Source organism: Macaca fascicularis, chromosome 15 (assembly GCF_037993035.2).
Source record: "Macaca fascicularis isolate 582-1 chromosome 15, T2T-MFA8v1.1".
In the NCBI taxonomy this organism is placed as follows: Eukaryota; Metazoa; Chordata; class Mammalia; order Primates; family Cercopithecidae; genus Macaca; species Macaca fascicularis.
The window spans coordinates 63,791,025-63,818,197 of NC_088389.1; the positions used below are offsets into that span (position 1 = coordinate 63,791,025).

Genomic DNA, 27,173 nt, shown 5'->3' on the forward strand with positions numbered 1-27,173 from the left:
GAGGGGGAGATGGGGTGAGCGGGATGAGGGTTCAGTTAAGTCAACCATGGAGCTCACAGATACTTTACTCTTCCAGACACTCATGCCAACAAGAAACTGTGCCCCTCCTTCCTAACCTGAGGCCTGCGGGTCCTCAGACCATATCCTCCCTGTGTTCCCTCATTCTGGGCAGTGTCCAGCCACCAGCTGATCCACACCTGACACTTCCAGCCAGCCTGCTGCCTGCTCCCTCTTCCTGAAACTGGACTGTTCTTGGGAAAAGGGTGAAGCCACCTCTAGAAGGGACTTTGGCCTCCCTGCAAGAACTTCCCATGGTAGAATGGGGTGGGGGAGGAGGGCGCACGGGTTGAGTGGATAGGGGCAGCCCGGAGCCAGCCAGGCAGTTTTATTGAAATCTTTTTAAATAATTGCACGTGTTAGTCTCATGTGTCAGCAATGCTGTGTCTGGTTCAGCGATCCCCATGGGAACACGAGCCGGGGATCGAACTGGAAGTGCTCTGTCCCTCGAGTCCATGCTGGGGCTCCCCTACACAGGGAGAAGAGCCGGTCAGCCCATCTGGAACTGGCACTGTCCAGCAAGTGTGCTCTGTTCTTACAGGGTGTCCTGAAGGCCAGAGTTGGAGGACTGAGACCACAGGCTCCAATGCTAAGAGCGTGCCCCGGGCAGCTGCAGGCTGGGTGTGGGTGGCTTGGCATGGTGCCCTCGGTGGCAGAGGAGACTGCCCGCCTCACAGTTCAGGTTGCGGTAGCGGGCAACAGCTGGTGTGGGGCGGGGGCACATGGACAGGAAGCCAAAGCTGAAGGGGCCGAGGCAGCAGCCAGGACAGGGCAGCCCCTCATCAGGCTCCCGGGGAGCTGAAGGGGGTGGCGAGGGTTCTGTCCGCTCCAGGGCTGCCGCCCGGGGCAGGCTATGCTGGGCCCGGTTCCAGGGCTCCCCAGCCCAGCCTTGTGGGGAGTTCACCACCACAGCTGGGGGATTGTTATTGAGGACAGGTCCTGATCTAGGGGACCAGGGTTGGGTGGCCGAGGAACAGGTGCTGATGAAGTTGTCTGTGGCCACAGCCAGAGGCAGCTGGGGCGCTGGTCCTGGAGGTTCCGGCTCAGGGCTGCTGCCCTCACACTCCATCTTTTCTTCAGCCGAGGGGCCCACGGGGGGAGGGCCAGGACCTGGAAGTGCTGTCTCCATACGGCGGGGGAGCTCAGGGGATGAAGGTAGTGAGCGGCAGCGGCGGGCAGGTGTTCCAGGCTGGACCAGCGTCTCCGGGGTGGTCACCAAGGGCAGCTGAGTGGAGGGGAATGGTGATGGTGGCACAAGAGGCAGGACTGGCTTGCTGGGTGTGTCCAAAAGCTTGATCTTGCCACCCCTGAGGTCTTCCCGTAGTGAGAAGGGGTTGACTCGAGTCAGATTGTCCCCCCAGTTTGGGGGTGATTCTGGTGATGGGGGCAGGAAGAGGTCTGACCGGCTTCGGGAAAGCCGGGGGTCTGGCCTAGGAAGCGTGGCAGAGGGACCCCCTCTTGGAACAGAGCCTGTAGACAGAGAAGTCTGTAATCACTGTCCTCAGCATTTGATCACAGCTCCTTGAGGGCCTCACTATTCTCCAGGAGGCTGGTGGGACTAGAGCTTGAAAAAGGGAGTCCCACCTGGTTCTTTGGAAAGGGGCGATGTCATCTCCAGGCCCCTTTTACTTGTTCCCCTCCCCTCCCTCAAGCTTTAGCATTAGGAAACTGTCTTCTTTGAGATGTCCTCCCACCCTACCCCAGCCCGACTGCCAGCCTTTTCAACTAATAAATATATTTAGCCTCCTCCATGTCATCTCTGAGTTTTAAGGATGAGAAAGGCCAAAGGACTTAAGCTGGGTCAAGGTCATGCTCACTTACCCTGATTGTGTGTCAGGGGAGTCCTGGTGAGTGGGGCTGGCTCAGGCAGCTGCTCCAGGATCCATTCCAGGTGCTGGGTGATTTCGGTGAAGGGGGCACGGGTGCTGGGTTCCAGCTGATGGGTAGAGACGGGAATGGCTTCACTCAGTGCTCCGAAAGAGGGTCTCTGAGTTTCCTCCCATCACCTGGGTCCCATAGGGCAGCCATGGCAGCTTATAGATGGGGGCAGGGTGGAGCGGAAGGGCTGTGAGGCTCTTACGCTGCAGCAGTGGATGGCCAGAAGCAGGAAAGGCAGTGGACAGTCATCCCCCACTAGAGTTCGGAAGGCAGGCACATCCAGGCCAAAGTCCTGTGGGGACAGAAGGAGGGACCTCCAAGTCAGCTTTTCTTGGGTTCTCCTTCTGCTCCCCAGTCAGAACCTCAACCTCTAGGGAATCCTCCTTGGTTATGAGCTGGCTAGTCTGGAGTTCTTCGTTTGCAAACCTGGAGACATTCACCTCAGTGCGTGGTAGGTAGTCAGGGTCTGCAGGTACTCGGGCGATGAGCTCACAGAGGACAATTCCGAAGGCAAAGACATCAGCCTGGGGGTCAGAGATAACAGTGTCGTGGAAGAATTAACAGTTTTCATTTCAGAATTTTGACAGAATATAGCTGAATTTGGTTGAGGGTGGGGGATCTTGACAGTTTTCATGTGTTGGAAGGGTGCCTGTGAGGGGCAAAGGGATCTTGGGGACTCCTGAAGATCTGGTAGGGTTGTTTTGGGGATGGATGGGGCTTTATGAGAAAACCTCAAGGGTCTCGGAAGGCCTTGGGGATCTGAAGGGTTGATGTCTCACCTTCTCATCATACAGCTCACCCCGTAACACCTCTGGAGCCATCCAGTATGGGGAGCCCACCACAGCCAATGGCTCCTTTCTTGCCCCCTCCCTGCAGGGGCAGGGGCAGGGTGGTCAGAAACATCCTACTCAGGCATCTCCCCCAGGGAAAAGGGGATGAGGTGAACTCCCTTCTCTCCCCAAGGGAAACATCGCTGGGGCTCTGGGGACATCAGATAGGGGCACTCTGGGAGATTTGGGGGGAACAGGGACATTCACCTCACCTATACACAGGAATCTTTTCAGCCAGCCCGAAGTCACCCACGACAGCGGTGAAGCCTCGATCTTCCCGTCGGACTAGACAGTTCTGACACACACACACATAGTATCCCCAAGCACTCATCACCTTCTGCCCTCTGGCCTCCCAATGTATAACCCAAAGCCCTGTCACTCCAGCATAACCCCAACCCTCTCTGCTCTCCCAGTTTTTCAAGGCACTTCAATATTGCAACATCACCCAACACTCCAAACACAGGGTGCTATTCAGTCCCTCCGAGCACTCCCCTCACCCTGGTCCTCCAATATTCTCCAATGCCTCGCCACTCCAACATCCTAATATATCTGTTATCCACATTCCAATGTCCACAGGACAGTTACAACCTAATAGTCTCAAACCCTCTTTCATGCCTCCACCCACCCCACTAGCCTACCTTGGATGTAAGGTCCCGGTGAAATACACCTTTGGAGTGCAGGTACCGCAGGCCTCGGGCAATGTCCAGGGCCAGGCGGAGCCTGACAGGCCAGGATAGGGGTTCAGGGGAGCTGAGCAGCTGTTCCAAGGTCCCCCCATTCATATACTGGTGCATAGGAGGAGAATGGGAATGGATGTCAGACTTCAGTCTGTATTCTAGGTCCCCCACTTATAAGCTAGGGGACACTCCGGAGGATCACAGAGGTCAGAGGGGTAAGATTGTGCTGTAGGACCCTCCATCCATGTTCTAGGGTTGCCCTGTTCAACTCAGTAGCCATTAGCCATGTGCAACAACTTAAATAATTTAAAATTTTTAAAATTTAATCAAGTTGACCCACAAAAAAAATCTAAACAATTAACATAATTTAAATTTAACCACATGTGGCTAGTGGCTACTGTATAGGACAGCACAGATAGAGAACATTTCCATCACTGAAGAAAATTCTATTGGACAGCACTATTCTAGGGGATACAGAGAATAAGACCAGCTGAGGCCTTTTATACGTGGTTTGCCTAAAGGGAAGTTCAGGAAAGCCTCCCCTGGGAGGAGATCCTGTTGCCTCTCACTAGTCCTCCGTAGATCCACCAGGCCTGTTCACTGCCTTTATCCTTGGGGGTGAAGGGGGGGTGGGGATCCCTCCTTCCTGGTCTATCCTCACCTCTGTAAGAGCGTGCAGCTGTCCCTGGTGCACACAGACCCCCATGAACCTGCAAGAGAAGGGGGAAGATAGAAGGGTAGGCTGTTAAGGGCCTCAGCTCCTCCTCAGTTCCACGTTTCCCGCGGGATCTTTCCTTTTCTCTCCCGCCCAGCAAGCTGCCCAGAGACTGGGGCCGCTTACCTTAGGATGTTGGGGTGCCTGAGCCGGTTCATCAGTTGCACTTCTCGTAGTGTGTTGCCCCGGTTACTGGGGAGCTTGTTCATCTTCAGCACCATGACTTGCCCTGACTGTCGGTGCCGAACCTGGGGGCGGGGGCGGCCGGCGAGGGTCGGGCAGGTCGGGAGGGTCGCCCGAGTCTGGACCCTCTTCCCCGCACTCCCGGCCCCCTAGTTGCAGCCTCTGGTTGAAGGCTCGGTCCCGCCCCTCTGCCCTCTCGGCCGGTCCTACCTTGTAGACCTCAGAGAAGAAGCCGGCCCCGATCTTCTCCGCGCAGTGAAAATCGTCCACACGGGCCAGGCTAGACACGGCGCTGCGGAGAGCCCGGTAGGAGGAGGGGCGGCCGCGGCCCGGGCCTCCGCCCGCGCCCCCCGGCCCCGGGGGCCCCTCCCCCGGCACCTCTCCAGGCCCGGGCCCAGGGCCCCGCAGTGGGGGCCGTTCCCCGGCCATGGCCGGGCCCCCAGCCCGGGCCTGCCTCACATGGCAGGGTCCCCGGGGCCCGGGCAGGCCGCGCTTGCCATGGGCGCGGGCCCAGCCAGATCCTGGGCGCCCGGACTCCCGCTCCCGCCTTGAGAATGAAGATCAGCCGAAGATCCTGGACCCGCCCCCGCCGCGCCGGCTAGCTGGGCCCGGGTGGACGCCGCGCCGCTCCGCTCTGCGTAGGCCTGGGCTTGGGCCTGGACCGGGCAGTGGCGGTGACGGTGGCGGCGACGGTGGCGGCAGCGCTCCCGGGCGCCGGCGGGCTAGCTCGCCGCGGGCGGAGGCGGGCGGGCGGCGGCTGCTCCGCTTAGCCGCCGGGGCTCAGGCTCCGCGGCCTGCCGGGGGCGGGGCTGGGCCGGGCCTCCGCTTAACTCCTTCCAGCCCGGCCTCCCGGCAGCGGCCACGCCCCCTCAGGTGCGCACCCCCGCCTCCCAGCTCTCCGGCCGCGAGGCCCTGGGCCGTCCGGGTCAAATAAGCTCAGGCCTGAACTTGAATAACGAAAGGGAATTAAGGGCTGATGGTGCGCATGCGAAGCTTAGCTGCCCAGGGAGTCCCCTGTCCTCCCTGGGACTGTCCGTTGTGGGTCGGGCTCAGAAACCTGCCGGATTCTTGGGCTCCAGGGACCAACGGGGCAGAAACGTAGGCCCCTCAGGCCCAGTCGCAATCTGAGGCAGCCCAGCAACCTGTCCACCTTCCTGGCCTGCGCCGCGGCCCAGCCTGCCCATTTCCCAGGTCTCTTCGACTCCGACACCTTGAACCTCTGGCCTCCCTAACACCTTCTACCTTCACGGGAGGTTGTGATACCTCGGGGCTATAGGGAGCCTTTGGCCGGCCCATACCCAGCTTAGCCCCGACTCCTCACTTCATCCTGCCATCTCCCAATAAAGAAGAGAGTCCAGGTCCTCCGCCCTGTGACTACCCAGCCGGGATCTCCCTCTTATTACTTTGTCCAAATGACTCTAAGAGAGAAGCCACCACCTGCAGGGAAGCCCCTCCTTCCGCAAGATCCCACCCCCTCAAAGAACGCTTTCTCTCGGAGACACCTCCCTTTCGGGAGCACTTTTCCCCAGTGTGGCACTGCCACCGTCAGTGTGTGTCAGAACCCCTCAGTGCTGCACCCCCTTGCTCTGTGTTCCTCCCACGCAGTGAGACCCCACCTCCGAGTGACTCCACTAAGTCATTGTGACCCCTCCTCTCAAGGTGACTCCTCCCCTCAGTGTGACCCAGCCCTCCTCAGTGTGAGGGTTCCGCCCTCCACGTAGGAACACGGTCTGTCCCCTCAGGCCAGAGGAGGGGCTGCAACTGGCCTCTTTAAGTCGGCGCGGTGCCCGGGTGCGCATGCAGTCTGCGGACTCTGTGCACTTGCCGTACCAGATACTTCCGGTTCTGCCGCTGGCTCCGCCTCCGGCCTCGGCAAAATAGCCAATCATCGCCAGGGTTGGGTGGTGACACGCGATCCCGGCAGGCCACTCCGGGGCAAACGGTTTAAATGGGCGTCGTTGAGCCGCTTGCCCCCTAGCGGCGGAACGGTAGGCGGCGGGAGTGAAAGCTGCGGTACCGGGTGCGGAGGCCGGCTCAGAGAGCTGAGGAAGCGAGGCTGCGTCCGTCAGGAATTCTCAAGTACTGTATTAATATTTCTGTAGTAACCTTAAAAGAAAATTAATACAAGCACAGTCCGTATCGCGTGGGGTTACCGTCTTCCAATGGAGTCTGGTTACACGTTTATGAGAGTTGGAGCCAAGAAGTACTACTCAGTTGTCGAGGGCTACTGAGAAAAGAATAAAGACGGTCATAAATGATACATGATGCCTTAGAGTCAAGAGAAGGCCAGATGCTGTCTTGGTGCGCCGTACAAGGGAAGGTATTGCACAAGTTTGGAGCGAGAGGAAGGGAGACGTTCGCAATCCTTCCACAGCCGGTGGAGGCAGGCCAGCCGCAGAATTGCCCAGGGCACATGCATCCTGTTCTTTTTTCTGGAGGCGTTTGGTCTCAGCACACGCTCATTCATCATATTTAATGCTAACATCTACAACTATTTGTGAATTTGCTTTCTATTGTTGTATGACATCTGTAAACACTAGGAATTTATGCCTCATTTTGTTTAAGTAATATCATAGATCTTTTAACCGATATTGGGTTCTGGCCCTTTATCATGTTTGAGAATTACTGTAATAGTAATGGTAATTCCAAGCCAAAGAGCCAGATGCCTATTTTGGAAAGATGATTGCGGTGGTTGTATGGAGGCAGGGAGACTGATTAGGAAGGAGGCTGTGACTGTGGTTTAATCAGGAGAGGATGAGACCAGCCTGGCCAACACTGATTAGGAAGGAGGCTGTGTCTGTGGTTCAATCAGGAGAAGATGAGACCAGCCTGGCCAACATAGTGAAACCCCGTCTCTACTAAAAATACAAAAAAATTAGCGTGACGAGGTGGCGGGCACCTGTAATCCCAGCTACTTGGGAGTCTGAGGCAGGTGAATCGCCTAAACCCGGGAGGCGGAGATTGCAGTGAGCCAAGATCGCGCCATTACACTCCAGTCTAGGCGACAAGAGCGGGACTCTGTCTCAAAAAAAACCTTTTGTTGTTGTTTTTCAGACTTTTTATGATGGAAAATGTCTTAACACATACACACGCGCAGAATAGAATAATGAATGTTTATTTACGTTGGATTAGTAAGACCATTTTGTTGGAAACCCATAGTGCAAAATTGGTTTGCCTTTGCCTCAGTTGTACTGTTGTCATATTTGACCTGGCCTAGGTGAAAGTACCGCTTTCATTTACCCTTCTATACCAGTGATTCTCCAATGAGCAATTCATGGCCAATCTTGTTTCATCTATACCCGTGCCCTCTTCCTCACTCCGTATTTGTGTATATTTCTGACATATCATTTCATCCTGTAAACTTTTCAGTATGTTATCTCTAAATGATAAGGATTCTTCTTTAAAACCAAATCACAGTATTGTCACACCAAAAAATAACGATAGTTCCTTCATATCATCAAGCATCCAGTTGTTTACATTTCCCCCACTGTCTTACGTTTGATTTTTAAAAATTGTTTATTTGAATCAAAATCCATTAGGCCTGTACTTTACAGGTGATATGTCTGTCTGTCTCTCTCTCTCTCTTTTTTTTTTTTTTTTTTTTTTTTGTGAGACAGGGTCTGGCTCTATCACCCAGGATGGAGTGCAGTGGGTTGATCTTGGCTCACAGCAACCTCCACTTCCGAGGCTCAAGCAATCCTTCTGTCTCAGCCTTCTGAGTAGCTGGGACTACAGGTGGGCACCACCACACCTGTCTAATTTTTGTATTTTTGTAGAGATGGAGTTTGCCACGTTGCCCAGGCTGGTCTCAACTCCTGGGCTCAAGCATTCCATCTGCCTTGGCCTCCCAAAGTGCTGGGATTATAGGTGTGAGCCACCACACCCAGCCATGTTTCTTAAGTCTTTGCAGATCTATGCTTATTCTCCATCTTTTTTTCTACTTGTTTTAAACTAGTTCATTTGTCCTGTAGGGTTTCTTAGAGTCTTGATTTCTGTTGTAATTTAGCATGTTCCTCCATCCTCTGTATTTGATATAAATTGGTAACTTAATCAAATTTAGATTTATTTTGGCAAAACTAATTTGTAGGTGGTTTTAGCACTTCTATCTGGAGGTATACAATGGTGGTCTTTTTGTGATGTTAATAACTGATATTTGTTTCTCAACCGTGGCACTATTGATATTTTGGAATGGAAAATTCTTTATTGTAGGGGGCTGTCCTGTGCATTGTAGGATGTTTAGCAGCATCCCTGGCCTCTACCTAATGGATGCCAGTGGCACCTCCTCCCAACTATAACAATAGAAAAATGTGTCTAGACATTGCTAGTTGTCCTCTGGGGGACAAAATTGACCCTGATTAAGAACCACTGGTCCAGGTTCATTAATAGAGGAGTTAAAGCTGGGCATAGTGGCACATGACTGTAGTCCCAACTACTTGGGAAGTTGAGCCAAGAGGGTTACTTGAGCCCAGGAGTTCGAGTCCATCCTGGGCATCAGAGCAAGACCCTGTCTCAAATAAAAAGTTAGAAAATAATATTATCATTCCTTCTTTGAATGAATTCCTATAGAAGTATTAGGTAGAATATTTCTATAAGGAGAAACTTTTCCACATTAACTATTTGTTACACAGAGATATATTTCCTAGGAAAGGCAGAATAAATACTTGATTGTTTCTCACTTATTTTACCAGCTTTCAAAGTAATGAATTGGTTCCCCAGCATCTTCCAAAGTTGACCAGTGAGGTTTTTCTTAAGTACCGTTATGAACTCATAATTTAACGCATATATGATGTACTCAATTATTGCTAGTTATCTTTTATTTCTTTTTGAGACAGGGTCTCTTTTTCAGGCTGGAGTGCAGCGGCACAAAGCTCACTGCAACCTTGACCTCCTGGGCTCAAGTGATTCTCTCATCTCATCCTCCCAAGTAACTAGGACTATAAGCATGTGCCATCACAGCAGGCTAATTTTTAATTTTTTTGTAGAGACACGGTCTCACCATGTTGCCCAGGCTGGTCTCAAACTCCTGGCCTCAAGTGATCCTCCTGCCTTGGCCTCCCAAGGTGCTGGGATTACAGACATGAGCAACTGCACCCAGCCCAGTTATTTATTTATTTATTTATTTATTTAGATGGAGTCTTGCTCTGTCACCCAGGCTGGCGTGCAGTGGTGTGATCTCGGCTCACTGCAACCTCTGCTTCCCAGGTTCAAGCAATTCCCCTGCCTCAGCCTCCTGAGTAGTTGGGATTACAGACACCTGCCACCACGCCCGGCTGATTTTTGTATTTTTAGTAGAGACAGAATTTCACCATGTTGGCCAGGCTGGTCTCAAACTCCTGACCTCAGGTGATCCACCTGCCTTGGCCTCCCAAAGTGCTGGGATTATAGGTGTGAGCCACTGTGCCCAGTTATCATTTTTGATGCTTGTCCTGTTGTTAGGGGATCTTTGGGGTGTCCTTTTTCTGGCCTGAAACTTCTGTGGCTAGTGGCGCCTTTGCCCCAGTTTTGCACCCAGCCTGGCAGCCTATGCTTGGCTCATGCTACCAGCCTGGGTCCCATGCCTGCCAAGGGTGAGACAGGCGTGGAACAGTTAGGGGTATGTGAGTGAGCATTGGGTCCAGCCACTGTGCATGGTCAGACATTCCGGGTGCTGCAGTGGGGCGGGCAGTTCCAGGTGCCAGCATGGCACCAGCTCCCTGCGAGCCTGCAGCCAGACCAGGCACATGGCAAGCAGCTTCCACAGCTGGCACTGGGGAACATATTGGTGCCTGGAACTTGGAGATACCAGGAACAGCGGGGCCTCAAAGAGGGAGTCACAGCCCTGGCTTGAGGAGCTCCCAGGGCTACGCTCCCCAAAGGGCTGCAGCTCTTCTTGCCTTCACCCACAACATGGCAAGCAAGGGTCATGTCTCACCCCTGTTTGTGTTACAGCTCTTTTAACCCCACCATTTGGTGGGTCCTGAGTTCTTGTCCTGAGACAGGAAGAATGAGGTATGCAGACAAGTGAAGGGTGAGCAAGACAAACAGTAGCTTTATTGAGCAATAGAACAGCTCAAAGGAAACCTGCAGGGGGCAGCTCCTTTCCCTAGCAAGGGTGTCCTGAGGAGTGTTCAGCTCCTAGCAGAGAGGGTAGCTCCTCTCTGCTAGGCAAGTTGTCCTGACAAGGGTTCAGCTATCAGCAGGGAGGGTAGCTCCTCTCTGCAGCTGGTTGTCCTGTCATCTGTGCAGCTCTCAGCAGAGGGGAGGCCCTAGAGTGGGTGGCGTCTCTCTGCAGGCATGTCATCCCGTAGTCTCTGCAGAGGCCCGAAAGTTGGTTGCTCCTCTCTGCAGCTGGTTGTCCCAACATCTGCAGCTCCCACAGAGGAGGCCTTGGTGTGGGTAGCTCCTCTCTGCAGCTGATTGTCCTGACATCTGCTCAGAGCCTGGGCTTTTATGGGCCTTAGAGGGGAGGAAGTGCATGCCAGTTGGTCCATGGGCAGCCATGGGTGGGCCTGGAAGGGTCACCACAAGTTCCCACTCCCATAGTGGGATGGGCAGCCCGGTCCCCAGCCTCAGGCCCTCCCTGGCCTGAAAGTGGGGCCTTACCAGGGACCTGCCCCATCCACCCAGGAGCCTGTCTGCCTCCTGCTGCCATTCATGGTGCCCAGGCTGTAGGTGCCAAGAGGTGCCTGCAGGCCAGTGCTGAGCTGCCTTCAGACCCCAGTTGGCTTCCCTCCTATGCTCATTGGCATCCAAAATCTGTAGGGGACTGAAGCAGCAGGGGACTGGTGTGTCAGCTCTGCCCCGAGTATGTGCACACTCGGCTAGGCTGTGACAGTGCCCAGGCTCTGCTCTGACTTTGCTATGAGGTTGGAGTAGGCATCAACAGCAGGGAGAAGCCAGTCAGTGGGAGCAGGAATTTCTGAGTCTGTGAGGCCCTCTAGGGCCCCAAGAGGACAGGGATTCCTGAGTCTGCAGCCACTCTTTGAGTTACACCTGGGAAGGCGGGGCTCCTGCCTGCTCCCGGCCCTGAAAGTACAGGGATGCCCGGGTCCACAGACGTGGCTTGGGCGGCTGCAGCGGCACCCAGGGAGCTCTCACCCCAACTTGGAAGGGACAAGGATCCCTCTTGTCCCTAGCTCCTGTTGGCTCCATGGAATGTGCAGCCCTGGCCATACCTCCCTGCTGCAGCTGGTGTGATGGCAGCAGCCACTGCAGACAGCCTGCTGCTGCCATCACTATTTTGTTCCCACTGGCCAAAATAGGACAGTTTTGGCCAGTGGGAACTTATTCAAGTTAGTTCCTGAGTCCTTCTGACATAAATTTCCAGTTTTCTTGCTATTTAATATAAAATGTTCTGGGCTCATTTTGTGCATATCTAGACCAGAGCTGGTATCAGCTACTTTTTTTTTTTTCCAGCGATTCATGGTCTTTTTTAGTGGGAAATGGTGTTTGGATACCACAACCTGGGTATTAGAGGAATATAAAGTTATTGACCTTAAAAGCAGTTAAATGAATGTGGTTTATTACTCATTATTCTCAAAATAATATCCCCAGGTTGGGCATGGTGGCTCATGCCTGTAATCCCAGCACTTTGGGAGGCTGAGGCAGGAGGATCACTTGAGCCCAGGAGTTTGAGACAAAGCTGGGCAATGAAGTGAGGCCCCCATGTCTACAAAACATCAAAAAATTAGCCAGGAGTGGTGGTGCATGCCTGTGGTCCCAGCTACATGGGAGGCTGGGGTAGGAGGAATCCTTGAGCCCAAGAGGTTGAAGCTGCAGTAAGCCATAATGGTGCCACTGCACTCCAGCCCAGGCGACAGAGCAAGACCCTGTCTCAAACCCTCAAAAACAATCACCCTAATCTCTTTATTGTGAAAACAGTCAAACATGCAGAGAAGTTGAAGGAATGCATAGTGAACACCTGTACGTCATTCATCTAAATGCAACAATTGTTAACATTTTGTCCTATTAGTTCTCTCTAATATAGGCTAGGTATAATATATAATAGTAATAATACAATATAGTTTTTTTTTTTTTTTTTGAGACGGAGTCTTGCTCTGTTGCCCAGGCTGGAATGCAGTGGCACGATCTTGGCTCACCACAACCTCTGCCTCCTGGGTTCAAGTGATTCTTCTGCCTCAGCCTCCCAAGTAGCTGGGACTACAGGTGCCGTGCCGCTGTGCCTGGCTAATTTTTGTACATTTACTGGAGATGGAGTTTCACTATGTTGGCCAGGCTGGTCTCAAATTCCTGACCTCGTGATCTGCCCGTCTCAGCCTCCCAAAGTGTTGGGATTACAAGTGTGAGTCACCGCACCTAGCCTATAATATAAATCTTATTGTACCATTTGAAAATATGTTGAGGCTGGGCACGGTGGCTCACGCCTGTAATCCCAGTTACTCCGGAGGCTGAGGCAGGGAATTGCTTGAGCCCGGGAGCCCGAGGTTGCAGCGAGCCGAGATTGTGCCACTGCACTCCAGCCTGGGAGACAGAGCAAGACTCCACCTAAAAAAAACAAAACAAAACAAAACGTCGAAGGTGTCATCTTCATTTCAAAATCATTAGCAGTGTCTCCTAAGGTCATTTTCTATGAAAACATAATACCATATCTTGAATCACTTTCTTCATTTGGTTTCTTGATTCTCCTCATATTTCACTGGCTCCTTCTCCCAGGTCTCTTGCTGGGCTTCCTGACTTCTACACAGTGGAATACACAGGGCTCTGTGATTGGACCTCTTCTCTTCTCCCTCTACATACACACTGTGGGTCATTTCATTAACTCTAAGGCCTTAAATACTATCTACTTGCTGAAGACTTCCATTTTCTCTCCCTTGCCCAAACCTTTCCTCTGAATTCTAGATTCCTATATTCAGTGGCTTACTCATTTTCTCTTTTTCTTCTCTTTTTGAGATGGGGTCTCGCTCTGTTGTCCAGGCTGGAGTGCAGTGATGCGACCTCAGCTTGCTGCAACCTCTGCCTCCTTGGTTCAAGTGATTTTCCTGCCTCAGCCTGCTGAGTAGCTGGGATTACAGGGGCTTGCCATCATGCCCAGCTAATTTTTTTTTGTTGTTAGTAGAGACGGGCTTTCACCATGTTGGCAGTCTGGTTTTGAACTCCTGACCTTAAGTGATCTGCCCTCCTTAGCCTCCCAAAGTGCTAGGATTACAGGCATGAGCCACCGTGCCCGGCCATCATTTTCACTTGGATATCTAACTGACTTTTCAAAATCAGTGGGTACAAAACAATTCTTTTTTTTTTTTACATTTTCGGAGATGGGTCTTACTTTGTTGTCCAGGCTGGAGTGCAGTGGTACAGTCACAGCTCACTGCAGCCTTGCCCTTGTGGGCTCAAGCAATTCTCCCACCTTAACCTCCCAAGAGGTGGGACTACATGCATATGCCATCATGCCTGGCTAATTTTTAAATTTTTGGTAGAGACGGGTCTCCCTATTGTTGCCCAGGTAGGTCCTAAACTCCTGGGCTCAAGTGACCCTCCTGCCTCGGCCTCCCAAAGTGCTGGGATTATAAGCATGAGCCATTGCAACCGGCCCAGAACAGAACTCTCAATTCCTGCCCCTCTTCTCCATCATTTTCTCTGTCTTCCCTATCTCAATAAATCCGATGTAGCGCTGGGCACGGTGCCTCACTCCTGTAACCCCAGCACTTTGGGAGGCCGATGCGGGAGGATCTCCTGAGGTCAGGAGTTCAAGACCAGCCTGGCCACGCCATGGTAAAACCCCATCTCTACTAAAAATACAAAAAATTAGCTGGGTGTGTTGGCGGGCACCTGTAAATCCCAGCTACTCGGGAGGCTGAGGCAGGAGAATCACTTGAACTTGGGAGGTGGAGGTTGCAGTGAGCTGAGATTGCACCATTGCACTCCAGCCTAGGTAACAAGAGTGAGACTCTGCCTCAAACCACCCCCCTCAAAAAATAAATAAATCCAATGTATTAGATGCTCAGAATTACCCTTGACTCTTTTCTTTCTATCCCATAGCCAGCCCATCAGTAAAGCATATAGCTGTACCTTTGGAATCTATGCAGAACTTGACTACTTCTGACATTTCCACTACCTCTGACCCAATCTAAGCCATCATGTCTTTTGCCTGGATTGTTGCAGTAGCCTCCTTTCTGGTCTTGCTGTTTATGCCTTTGCCCCCATTCATCCTATTCTCTACGGAGCAGTCAGAATACTCTTTTAAACATGTAAGTCAGATCATTTTACCTCTGCTCAAAACCCTCTGCCATCACACATTACAGTTGTTATGTGTAAATTACTGTAATTTTATTTCTTTCATTCTAATTTTTATACCTTTAATATCCATTTCCTCGCCTAAGATCTTCAATATAATTTTGAGTGAATGCGGCAATAAATATTATCTTGTTACATTTTGAGACAGGGTCTTGCTCTGTCACCCAGGCTGGAGTACATTGGCATGATCTCAGCTCACTGCAACCTCCACTTCCCAGGCTCAAGTGATCCTTCTACCTCAGCCTTTCAAGTAACTGGGACTATAGGTGTGTACTACATGCCTGGCTTTTTTTTTTTTTTTTTTTTTTTTTTTTTTTTGGCTGGAGAGAGGTTTTTACTGTTTTGCTCAGGTTGGTCTCGAACTCCTGGGCTCAAGTGATCCACCTGCCTCAGCCTCCCAAAGTGTTGGGATTACAGGCATGAGCCACTGTGCCCAGCCAAATAATGTTTTTAGTGGTTTACTATTAAGTATGATGTTTACTGTTTCTTGGTTGCTACGTATGCCAATTAACTATTACCACAAGAATGCCATGTAACTAACCATAGCAAAACTCAGTTGGACAGGTGCAACGGCTCATGCCTGTAATCCCAGCACTTTGGGAGGCCAAGGCTGGTGGATCACTTGAGTTCAGGAGTTCAAGACCAGCCTGGCCAACATGGTGAAACCCGGTCTCTAATACAAAAAAAAAAAAAAAAGTAAAAATTAGCTGGGCATGGTGGTGCATTCCTGTAATCCCAGCTGCTTGGGAGGTAGAATGCTCAGGAGAATCACCTGAACCTGGGAGGTAGAGGTTGCAGTGGGCCGAGATCATGCCACTGCATTCCAGCCTGGGCAATAGAGTGAGGCTCTGTTTCAAAAACAAAACAAAACAAAACAAACTGAGTAACATGAAACAACAATCATCTATTCTTATAAATCTGTGGATTGACTGGAGTTCCCATTCTAAATGAGAATTGGCTAGAGAGGTTTTGCTCTGCTCCACCTGTCTGTCATCCTCTTCCTGGAACCAGTAGGATAGCTGGGAATGATCTTCTGGTGATAGAAGAAGGGGAAGAAAATAAGCACAGTTGTGCAACTGCTTTTCATGTTTTTGGGTCACATCATGCCTGCCACCATTCCAATGATCAAAGCGAGTCATGTGGCCAAGCCCGAAGTATACTCTATCTATAAAGGTGTTGGAAGGGAGAAAGTATTTCTAAACTATGGTACATTACATTTTCTCAATATACATCTTTTTATGTTGCCTATCTGTTAGCAGGTTGCTGTAGTTATTATTTTGGATAGATGGGTCTTTTAGTCCTCTGAAGGGGTGGCCAGCCCCTCCACACCTGTGGATGTTTCTAGTCAGGTGGAACGTGAGACTTGAGAAAAGAAATAAGAGACAAAGTATAGAGAAAGAAAAGTGGGCCCAGGGGACCGGCGCTCAGCATATGGAGGACCCTCAGGACCCTCGCCAGCACTGGTCTGAGTTCCCTCAGTATTCATTGATCATTATCTCTACCATCTCAGAGAGGGGGTATGTGGCAGGACAATAGGGTAATAGTGGGGAGAGGGTCAGCAGGAAAACATGTGAGCAAAGGTCTCTGTGTCATAAATAAGTTTAAAGAAAGGTGCTGTGCTTTGATGTGCACTACACAAACATCTTGGTGCATTAAAGAGCAGTATTGCCACTAGCATGTCTCACCTCCAGCCCTAAGGCGGTTTTCTCCTATCTCAGTAAATAGAATATACAGTTGGGTTTTACACCAAGACATTCTATTCCCAGGCCAGCAGGAGACAGATGCCTTCCTCTTATCTCAACTGCAAAGAGGCCTTCCTCTTTCACTAATCCTCCTCAGCACAGACCCTTTATGGGTCTTTCCCTTCCCACAAGGCCATATCTCAGGCTATCACATGGGGAGAAACCTTGGAAAATACCTGGCTTTCCTAGGCAGAGGTCTCAGCAGGCTTCCGCAGTGTATTGTGTCCCTGGGTACTTGAGATTAGAGAATGGTGATGACTTTTAACAAGCATACTGCCTTCAAGCACTTTTTTTTAACAAAGCACATCCTGCACAGCCCTAAATCCATTAAACCTTGAGTCAACACAGCACAGGTCTCTGCAAGCACAGGGTTGGGGCTAGGGTTACAGATTAACAGCATCTTAAGGCTGAAGAATTTTTCTTAGTACAGAACAAAATGGAGTCTCTTATGTCTACTTCTTTCTACATAGACACAGTAACAGTCTGATCTCTCTTTTCCCCACAGTCCTCCTACTAGAGATATGAATGGATTATACATCACAATTATGAATTATGATATTAAAGTTTGTTTTTTTTTTGAGACAGAATCTTAACTCTGTTGCCCAGGCTGGAGTGCAGTAGCACAATCTCGGCTCACTGCAACCTCCCCTCCTGGGTTCAAGCGATTCTCCTGCTTCAGCCTCCCAAGTAGCTGGGATTACAGGTGCATGTGACCACGCCCAGCTAATTTTTGTATTTTTAGTGGAGTCAGGGTTTCACCGTGTTGGCCAGGCTGGTCTTGAGCTCCTGGACTCAAGTGATCTGCCCACCTCGGTCTCCCAAAGTGCTGGGATTACAGGAGTGAGCCACCATGCCTGGCCACAATGTTGAAGTATTCTGAATGTATCTATGTACTGACTTTTACCAGTGAGTTTTATGACTTCAAATGTTTTCTTTTTGCATGTTAGTTATCCTTTTCTTTCAGATTGAAGAATTCCCTTTTCTTTCAGATTGAAGAATTCTCTTTTAGCATTTCTTGTAAGATGGAACTAATAGTGATGAATTCTCTCAGCTTTTGTTTATCTCATATCTGAAGGAAAGTTTTGCTGGGCATAGTATTCTTGGTTGACAGGTTTTTTTTTTTTTTTTCCTCTTAAGCACTCTGAATGTGTTATCCACTCCCTCCTGGCTTGTATGGTTTCCTCTATGCACCTGGGTATATCTTTCTCTAGGTTTGGCAAGTTTTGTGTTATCATTTCTTTGAATAAGCTTTCTACCCCTTGCTCTTTTTAAACTCCCTTTTGAACACCAATGACTCTGAGATTTGCACTTTTGAGGTTATTCCTTATATTCTGTAGGTGTTCATTGTTCCTTTTCATGCTTTTTTCTTTTTTCTGTCTTGTGTATTTTCAAATAGTCTGCCTTCAAGCTCAATTATTTTTTTCCTCTGCATATCCATTCTTCTGTTGAGAACCTCTAATGCCGCTTTCAGTTCAGCAAATATATTAGTCAGTTCCAGGATTTCTGTTTAATTTTTTTTTTTTTTTTTTTGAGACAGAGTTTCGCTCTTTTTGTGCAGATTGGAGTGCGGTGGTGTGATCTTGGCTCACTGCAGCCTCCACCTCCCAGGTTCAAGTAATTCTCCTGCCTCAGCCTCCCAAGTAGCTGGGATTACAGGCATCTGCCACCATGCCTGGCTAATTTTTTTGTATTTAGTAGACATGGAGTTTCACCATGTTGGTCAGGGTGGTCTCCAACTCTGGCCCGCCTTGGCCTCCCAAAGTGCTGGGATTACAGTTGTGAGCTACCATGCCCAGCCTCAGTTTAATATTTTAAAAAGTATTTTTTTTTCAAATCTTTATTTCATGTACAAAGAATTATCATGGTCTTTCATTGAGTAGATGCCTTGGATAATCCTTTGAAGGAAGATCATTCAGTCCAACTTAATGAAACCGATATACTTTGCGTGCTGAGGGAAACTCTGGCGGCACATATTGAGGCCGTATTTCCAGATCAGACCGTGCCGATTTGAACAGATGCGACAAGAGCGAGAACCCTGGCTGAATTTTCGCGGGTGGCTCCAGTATAGCTGCTGGTGACCCATCTTGCTCTCAGGAGTGCAATGAGATAAAAGGTTAAAAAATATTTCTGTCTCATAAGTTTCTCTGATAAATATCTGAATTGTTCTTCTGTGTTACCTTAGAGTTCACTGAGTTTCCTTAAAACTGCTGTTTTTAATTCTTGATCTGAGAGTTCAACATTGCTATCTCCTTAGGGTTGGTCACTGGCTCCTTTCTTTGGGGAGCTAGGGGTTCCCTGTTGGCTGCCTTTTTTTTTTTTTTTTGTGGATGTACATCTATGGCTTTGCATAGATGGATTGTGATTTATTCTAGTCTTCACTGGTTGACTTGTTTAGGTCTTTCTAGGGTATATTTGCTTAGACATTCTTTTTTTTTTTTTTTTTTTTTTTTGAGATGGAGTCTCGCTGTGTGGCCCAGGCTGGAGTGCAGTGGTGCGATCTCGGCTCACTGCAAGCTCCGCCTCCCGGGTTCACGCCATTCTCCTGCCTCAGTTTTTTGTATTTTTTAGTAGAGACGGGGTTTCACCGGGTTAGCCAGGGTGGTCTCGATCTCCTGACCTCGTGATCCGCCCATCTCGGCCTCCCAAAGTGCTGGGATTACAGGCTTGAGCCACCGCGCCCGGCCTACTTAGACATTCTTTGCAGTTGCCCTGTGAGTCCCCTTATTCCTAGATCACCATCTCCTTTTTGGTAATAGATGGTGCCTTAAGCCCAGGTTTGCCTTGGCTCTTGTGAACATTCAGAGCACTGCCCATCTCAAATGGGGTTGTGGGGGGAGGTGGGGAGATCCCAAAGGGGATACTCTGGCTATGTGGGAAGGCTGGCTAGATGTTTGTGACCAGAAAACTTGTGGAGTATTTCTCTCACAGTGTGGAGCTACTGAGAAGTCACTTTAATTTGGCATCTCCTTTGGCTGAGATTAACAGAGTTACATGGGCTAGGGTTGCTAGTCCTATCTCCTCTCTTTGTTTCTAGCTGTTTTGGGGGATTTTTCTTCTTACAGGCACTGGTGATACCTCCTGTGGGTTGAGGCAGGAATGGTTTTCCTGCAAGGGAATGCAAGATGATGGGAAAGCTGGTTGTCTACCTCAATCTCACATTTTCTGGTGTAGAAACTGTGAACCCAGGAGCAATTTTCCATGTGTGGTGCCTGGAAAACTGAGTGAGGGTTGTCACAGAGAAGTCTGTTTCTCTTATTGTCTGCTCAGAGTTTTTCCACTTCTGTGTGGAAATCCTGGGGATTGTCTCAGCCTCATATTAGAGTTCTGGGATATTGCTGATGGTAATTTTGGTCCTGGATATTTGATTTTAGTTTTCTGTGAGAGGGAGTGAAGCCAGATTACTCTGCCATTTTGGTGGCATCAGTCTTCTACATTAATTAATTTTCTGTTAAACCTACATTGCATTTATAGGATAAATATATTGTTATATATATTTAATAACTTTCTTAGTGGTTGCTGTAGGGATTACAATAATAATCACTGGGTCGGGTAGCTCATGCCTATAATCCCAGCACTTTGGGAGGCTCAGATGGGAGGACTGCCTGAACCCCAGAGTTCAAGACCAGCCTGGGCAGTGAGAGTGGGACCCCCAACTCTATGAAGCTTAAAAATTAGCCAGGTGTGGTGGCATGCACCTGTAGTCCCAGCTCCTCAGAAGTTTGAGGTGTGAGGATTGCTGGAGCCCAGAAATTTTAGGCTGCAGTGAGTTATGATCCTGCCACTGCACTCCAGTTTAGGTGACAAAGCGAGACCCTGTCTCTAAAAATTAAAAAGAAAAAACAAAACAGGTAAATAAAAATTAAAAGCAATCAGTCAGACAGTTGAATTACAAGGTTTCTTTTCTTTTTTTTTTTTTTTTTTTTTTTGTCAAAATGGGGTTGTTCCATGTTTCCCAAGCTGGTCTTGAACTCCTGGGCTCAAACGGTCCACCTGCCTCAGCCTCTCAAAATGCTGGAATTACAGGCATGAACCACTGCACCTGACCAAAGATAAGATCTTGAAAGTAGCAAAAGAATAATGACTTATGATGTACAGGGGAACAACAATATGATTAATGTCTGACTTCTCAGGCCAAAAGGCATGTATGTGTAACTTTTTGATTGAATATCAAACTCCTTTTTTGTTCACTTAGTTTCAATTTCTGTTGTTTATTTTTATTTATTTTTTATTTCAATAGATTTTTGGGGAACAGGTGGTTTTTTTGTTACACGGATAAGTTCTTTAGTGGTGATTTCTGAGATTTTGGTGCACCCATCACCTGAGCAGTGTACACTGTATCCAATGTGTAGTCTTTTATCCCTTGCCACCCCCCTACCCTTTCCCCTGAGTCCCCAAAATCCAAAGTATCATTCTTATGCCTTTGCGTCTTCATAGCTTGGCTCCCACATGTAAGTGAGAACACAGGATGTTTGGTTTTTCATTCCTGAGTTACTTCACTTAAAATAATAGTCTTCATTTCCATCCAGGTGGCTGTGAATGGCATTATTTCTTTTAATGGCTGAGTAGCATTCCATGGTGTATGTATATACATACACACATATATACACATATACATACATACATACACATATACATATATATGTATATATAGGTGTTGATCAATCGTTGATTGATGGGCATTTGGGCTGGTTCTGTATTTTTGCAATTGCAAATTGTGCTGCTAAACATGCATGTGCAAGTAACTTTTTCATATAATGACTTATTTTCCTCTAGGTAGATACCTAGTAATGGGATTGCTGGATTAAATAGTAGTTCTACTTTTAGTTCTTTAAGGAATCTCCGTACTGTTATCCATAGTGGTTGTATTAGTTTACATTCCCACCAACAGTGTAAAAGTGTTCTCATTTCACTGCATCCACGCCAACATCTAATTATTATTATTATTATTATTATTATTATTGAGATGTTTTGCTCTCGTCACCCAGGCTGGAGTGTAATGGCATGATCTCGGCTCACTGCACCCTCCACCAGCCTGGTTCAAGTGATTCTCCTGCCTTAGGCTCCCAAGTAGCTGGGATTACAGGTGCCCACCACCAAGTCCAGGTAATTTTTGTATTTTTAGTAGAGATGGGGTTTCACCATGTTGGCCAGGCTAGTCTCGAACTCCTGACCTCAGGTGATCCGCTTGCTTCAGCCTCCCAAAGTGCTGGGATTACAGCCATCACACCTGGCCCACATCTATTATTTTTTGATTTTTTAATTATGGCCATTCTTGCAGGACTGAGATGGTATTGCACTGTGGTTTTAATTTACATTTCTCTGATACTTAATGGTGTTGAGCATTTTTCCCTATGCTTGTTTGCCATTTGTATATCTTCTTTTGAGAACTGTCTATTCATGTTCTTAGCCCACTTTTTGATGGGATTGTTTTTTCCTTTTCTTTTTTCTTTCTTTTTTTTTTTTTTATTTTGAGACAGAGTCTTGCTCTTTCACCCAGGCTCGAGTGCAGTGGCACAGTCGGCTCACTGCAACCTCTGCCTCCTGGGTTCAAACCATTCTCCTGCCTCAGCCTCCCCAGTAACTGGGATTACAGGCTCGCGCACTACTACGCCCAGCCAATTTTTGTATTTTAGTAGAGATGGGGTTTCATCATGTTGGCCAGGCTGGTCTCAAACTCCTGACCTTGTGATCTGCCCGCCTTGGCCTCCCAAAGTGCTGGGATTCCAAGTGTGAGCCACCGTGCCGAACCCTGGGATTTTTAAATTATTATTATTTTTGATGATTTGAGTTCTTTGTAGATTCTGGATATTAGTCCTATGTCAAATGTATAGATTGGGAAAAATTTTTCCCACTCTGTGGGTTGTCTGTTTACTCTGCTGATTATTTCTTTTGCTGTGCAGAAGTTTTTTAGCTTAATTAAGTCCCATCTATTTATCTTTATTTTTGTTACATTTGCTTTTGGGTTCTTGGTCATGAAGAACCCAAAGATAACTGATGTTATCTTCTAGAATCTTTATGGTTTCAGGTCTTAGATTTAAGTCTTTTATCCTTCTTAAGTTTTTTGCATAATGCGATTTTTGTATAACATGAGAGATGAGAATGTAGTTTCATTCTTCTACAATTTGGCTTGCCAACTATCCCAGCGTCATTTGTTGGTATACGATCATATCATCAGTAACAGAGACACTTCGACTTCCTCTTTACTAGTTTGGATGCCTTTTCTTTCTTTCACTTTTCTGATTACTCTGGCTAGCACTTCCAGTAGTACTATGTTGAATAGAAGTTGTGAAAGTGGCCATCCTTGTCTTGTTCCAGTTCTCAGGTGGAATGCTTTCAACTTTTCTCCATTCAGTGTCATGTTGGTTGTGGGTTTGTTGTAGATGGCTTTTATTACCTTAAGGTATGTCCCTTCTGTGCCAGTTTTGCCAAGGGTTTTAATCATAAAAGGATGCTGGATTTTGTCAAATACTTTTTCTGTATCTATTGAGATGATCATGTGATTTTTGTTTTTAATTCTGCTTATGTGGTATATCACATTTATTGACTTGCATATGTTAAATGTTAAATCATTCCTGCAACCCTGTTATGAAATCCACTTGATCATGGTGGATTATCCTTTCAATATGCTTTTGGATTCCAGTTCACTAGTATTTTGTTGAGGATTTTTGCATCTGTGTTCATCAGGGATATTGGTATGTAGTTTCCTTTTTTTGTTACGTCCTTCCCTCGTTTTCGTATTAGGTGATACTGGCTTCATAGAATGATTTAAGGAAGATTCCTTCTTTCTCTATCTTTTGGAATAGTGTCAATAGGTTTGGTACCAGTTCTTCTTTGAATATTTGATAGAATTCAGCTGTGAATCTGTCTGGTCCTGGACTTTTTTTTGTTGGCAGTTTTTTTTTTTTTGGACGGAGTCTCGCTCTGTCGCCCAGGTTGGAGTGCAGTGGTGCGATCTTGGCTCACTACAACTTGCGCCTCCCAGGTTCAAGCTATTTTCCTGCTTCAGCCTCCTGAGTAGCTGGGGCTACAGGCACCCACCACCACGCCCAACTAATTTTTGTCCTTTTAGTAGAGACGGTGTTTGGCCTTGTTGGCCGGGCTGGTCTCGAACTCCTGACCTCAGGTGATCTGCCCACCTCAACCTCCCGAAGTGCTGGGATTACAGGTGTGAGCCACTGTGCCTGGCCATGTTGGCAGTTTTTTAAAATTACCATTTCAGTCTCGCTGCTTGTTTTTGGTCTGTTCAGAGATTCTATATCTTCCTGGTTTAATCTAGGAGGGTTATATGTTTCCAGATTTATATTTCTAGAAATTTTTTCTTCTAAGTTTTCTAGTTTATGCATGTAAACGTGTTCATAGTAGCCTTGAATAATCTTTTGTATTTCTGCGGTATCAGTTGTAATATCTTCCATTTCATTTCTAATTGAGCTTATTTGAATCTTTTTTTGGTTAATCTCGCTTATAGTCTATCAATTTTATCTTTTCAAAGAACCAGCTTTTTGTTTCATTTATCTTTTGTATTGTTGTTGTTATTTCAGTTTAATTTAGTTCTGCTCCAATCTTCATTGTTTCTTTTCTTCCATTGAGTTTGGGTTTAGATTGTTCTTGTTTCTCCAGTTCCATAAAGTGTGATCTTAGATTGTCTATTTTGTGCTCTTTCAGACTTTTTGATCTAGGCTTTTAATGCTCTGAACTTTCTTCTTAGCACTGCTTTTGCTAGAGGTTTTGATAGGTTGTGTCACTATTATTGTTCGATTCAAAGAATTTTTAAATTTCCATCTTATTTTCATTGTTGACCCAACGATCATTCAGGAGCAGGTTATTTAATTTCCATATATTTGCCTGGTTTTGAGGATTCCTTTTGGAGTTGATCTCCAATTTTATTCCAGTGTGGTCTGAGAGAGTACTTGATATAATTTTGATTTTCTTAAATTCACTGAGACTTATTTTGTGGCCAATCATATGGTCTGTCTTGGAGAATGTTCCACGGGCTCATGAATAGAATGTGTATTCTGCAGTTGTTGGGTAGAATGTTTTGTAAGTATCTGTTAAGTCCACTTGTTGTAAGATATAGTTTAAGTCCCTTGATTCTTTGTTGACTTTCTGTCTTGATGACCTGTCTAGTGCTGTTGGTGGAGTATGGAAGTCCCCTACTATTGCTGTGTTGCCATCTATCTCATTTCTTAGATCTAGTAGTAATTGTTTTGTAAATTTGGGAACTCCAGTGTTAGGTGCATATATATTTAGAATTGTGATATTTCCTGTTGGACTAGTTCTTTTATCATTATATAATGTCTCTCTTCGTCTTTTTAAACTGCTGTTGCTTTAAAGTTTGTTTTGTCTGATATAAGAATAGCTATTCCTCCTGCTTGCTTTTGGTGTCCATTTGCATGGAATATCTTTTTCCACCCCTTTACCTTAAGTTTATGTGAATCCTGTGTGCTAGGTGAGTCTCCTGAAGACAGCAGAAATTTGGTTGATTAATTCTTATCCATTCTGGCATTCTGTATCTTTTAAGTGGAGCATTTGGGCCATTTACATTCAATGTTAGTATTGAGATATGAGGTACTATTCTATTCATCATGCCCTTTTGCCTGAATACCTTTTTTTATTGTGTTATTGTCATATAGGTCTTGTGAGGTTTATGCTTTAAGGAGGTTCTATTTTGGTGTATTTTAAGGATTTGTTTCAAGATTTAGAGACCCCTTTAGCAGTTCTTGTAGTGCTGGCTTGGTAGTGGTGAATTCTCTCAGCATTTGTTTGTCTGGAAAAGACTATCTTTCCTTCATTTATGAAGCTTAGTTTTGCTGAATACAGAATTCTTGGCTGATAATTGTTTTGTTTAAGGAGACTAAAAAATAGGACCCAAATCCCTTCTAGATTGTAGGGGTTTCTGCTGAGAAATCTGCTGTTAATCTAATAGGTTTTCTTTTATAGTTTACCTGATGCTATTGCCTCACAGCTCTTAAGATTCTTTCCTTTGTCTTGACTTTAGATAACCTGATGACTATGTGCCTAGGTGATAGTCTTCATGTGATGAGTTTCCCAGGTATTCCTTGAGCTTCTTGTATTTGGATGTCTAGATCTTTAGCAAGGCCAGGGAAGTTTTCCTCGATTATTCCCTCCAATATGTTTTCTGAACTTGTGGTTTTTTTGTTTTGTTTTGTTTTTGAGACGGAGGTTTGCTCTTGTTGCCCAGGCTGGAGTGCAATGGTGCAATCTTGACTCACTGCAACCTCTGCATCCCAGGTTCAAGCAGTTGTCCTGCCTCAGCCTCCCGGATAGCTGGGATTACAGGCATGCACCACCACACCCAGCTAATTTTGTATTTTTAGTAGAGACGGTTTTACCATGTTGGTCAGGTGGTCTCGAACTCCTGACCTCAGGTGATCCACTCGTTTTGGCCTCCCAAAGTGCTGAGATAACAGATGTGAGCCACCACGCCTGGTCTCTAGAGGGTATTTAAATCCCAGAAAATTCCGTAAGTGATGCTCTTGAGCCACTTGCTTGGGCCCACTCCTACCCTATGGGGCATACTTTTATTTAAAGTAAGTCTCTGCTTTTACTGCCTTGCTTTGTTTGTGTATTTTGTCTGATTCTTTGTTCAAAACGCCAAGAACCTGAACAACTACCCTCAACCAGTAACACTATTGCTCCTTTATTTCTGGTGTTCTTGGGTCTTATGGGGTTATAGACTGTGTGACTCCTGGAGGGGAAAGGGTGGCCAACATATGGTCACCTCTGCTTCATGTTTTTGATATACAAGGGAAAGCTACTCTTAAAAGAACAGGTGACTCCTCATGGGGTCAGGAGTGGTTACGGGGCATGACTTCTTCCCACTCATGGCCACAAACAAAAACAAGCCCATTTAGAGCACAAACAGGGACCCCACAGGGTGTGATGCCTACCCTTTGCTGCCAAGTTGTGTCTCTAGAGATATTTTTCCCTGTTCTAATTGGGGTGGTTGAACAATCTTTGTTTTCCAAAAGGGGAGGGAGGTACTCCCACCTTCCCAGACTATATAGTTGTTTTTCTCCCATGTATTCCTTTTTTTTTTTTTTCTCCTGTATGTTCTGATCCAGGAGAAGGAACCGCAGGTGGTCTTGTTGCTTACAAGTTCTATCCCGTTTACTTTGCTGTGGTGTTGGGAACTTGGCAACTAAGGTTGGATCAGAGCATTGCAGGAAACTTGACTTTTGTGTCATTAACACAACACTGGGTGCAAAAGATAGAATCATTAGTGCACTAGAAGTGTAGATACCCAACTTTCCAGGTCCACATAATAGCAATGAGGGGGTTCAGGTGGAACCCATTAAGTCAGGGAGAGTTCCACCTAACAAGTCTGGGGAGATGGCCGTGAGATTTTCCAGGTAGGCCAGAAGATGGAACTTTCTATCCTGGGGATGTTGATGACAAATCTAGCAACTGTGAAGATGATTCTCTGATGTTATAAATTTTGAAATGTTTAGTATAGAGTTTTGTTCCCACCCACACTGGATCAGATGGTAGAAAAGAAGTATTACAATCAGGAAGAAAAGAAAAATTAAAACTGCTGTTTCCACCTACAGCATCACATTACCACTTCTGGGTGAGTGTTGATTATTTTAAGTAGCTAGCAGAAGTCTTCCAAAGGTTTATAGATGTAGGTCAGGATGTCTTCCCTTTGTGCCAGTGACTCAGGAAACAGGTTTAATCCTTGATAGGTATACTCAAGTAGTTATTTCTTGAGTTTAACAGTGGTGGGAGTATTTAATATCCAGTGGGGGCCCTTTCATTTTGGTTGTAATTGATCCTTGGGAGATTCCTCTTTTTAAGTTTTTAGTAAGACTTAAGTCTTCTGGTTAAGAGGGACTATATTTTC

At 47.2% G+C, this 27,173-nt stretch overlaps 3 protein-coding genes and 1 non-coding gene across 11 annotated transcripts in view; 2 read left to right on the forward strand and 2 right to left on the reverse strand.

Moving 5' to 3' along the window:
- The window catches only part of CD72 (CD72 molecule), a 30,036-nt gene extending 29,632 nt beyond the window's left edge, over nucleotides 1–404 (forward strand). For all 7 annotated transcript variants that reach the window (XM_045374430.3, XM_045374431.3, XM_065530387.2 and 4 more), the window contains one exon: nucleotides 77–404. The gene's annotated coding sequence lies outside the window, so the exon portion shown is untranslated. The remainder of the gene's footprint in view (nucleotides 1–76) is intronic.
- TESK1 (testis associated actin remodelling kinase 1) lies at nucleotides 371–5,129 on the reverse strand. Of its 2 annotated transcripts, none has more exons than XM_005581376.5 (10): nucleotides 4,551–5,129; nucleotides 4,284–4,405; nucleotides 4,104–4,152; nucleotides 3,404–3,550; nucleotides 2,978–3,060; nucleotides 2,715–2,805; nucleotides 2,376–2,459; nucleotides 2,138–2,227; nucleotides 1,879–1,993; nucleotides 371–1,527 (listed from the first exon to the last, which is right to left on the reverse strand). In XM_005581376.5, the coding sequence occupies exons 1-10, from the start codon at nucleotides 4,767–4,769 to the stop codon at nucleotides 647–649; spliced, it is 1,881 nt and encodes a 626-aa protein (XP_005581433.3). In that variant the 5' UTR covers nucleotides 4,770–5,129; the 3' UTR covers nucleotides 371–646. The 2 variants fall into 2 exon arrangements, with proteins under 2 accessions (XP_005581433.3, XP_015292507.2); XM_015437021.4 differs by having other exon boundaries at nucleotides 371–1,282; nucleotides 4,551–4,919.
- Nucleotides 5,130–6,316: 1,187 nt separating this feature from the next.
- The window catches only part of LOC102120280 (ciliary microtubule inner protein 2B), a 188,949-nt gene continuing 168,092 nt past the window's right edge, over nucleotides 6,317–27,173 (forward strand). The window contains exon 1 of the transcript XR_010581522.1: nucleotides 6,317–6,419. This is a non-coding gene — a transcript (ciliary microtubule inner protein 2B). The remainder of the gene's footprint in view (nucleotides 6,420–27,173) is intronic.
- LOC123569234 (small ribosomal subunit protein uS14-like) lies at nucleotides 18,225–18,395 on the reverse strand. The gene has a single exon (XM_045374432.2). It carries the CDS (start codon nucleotides 18,393–18,395, stop codon nucleotides 18,225–18,227), a length of 171 nt encoding a protein of 56 aa, XP_045230367.2.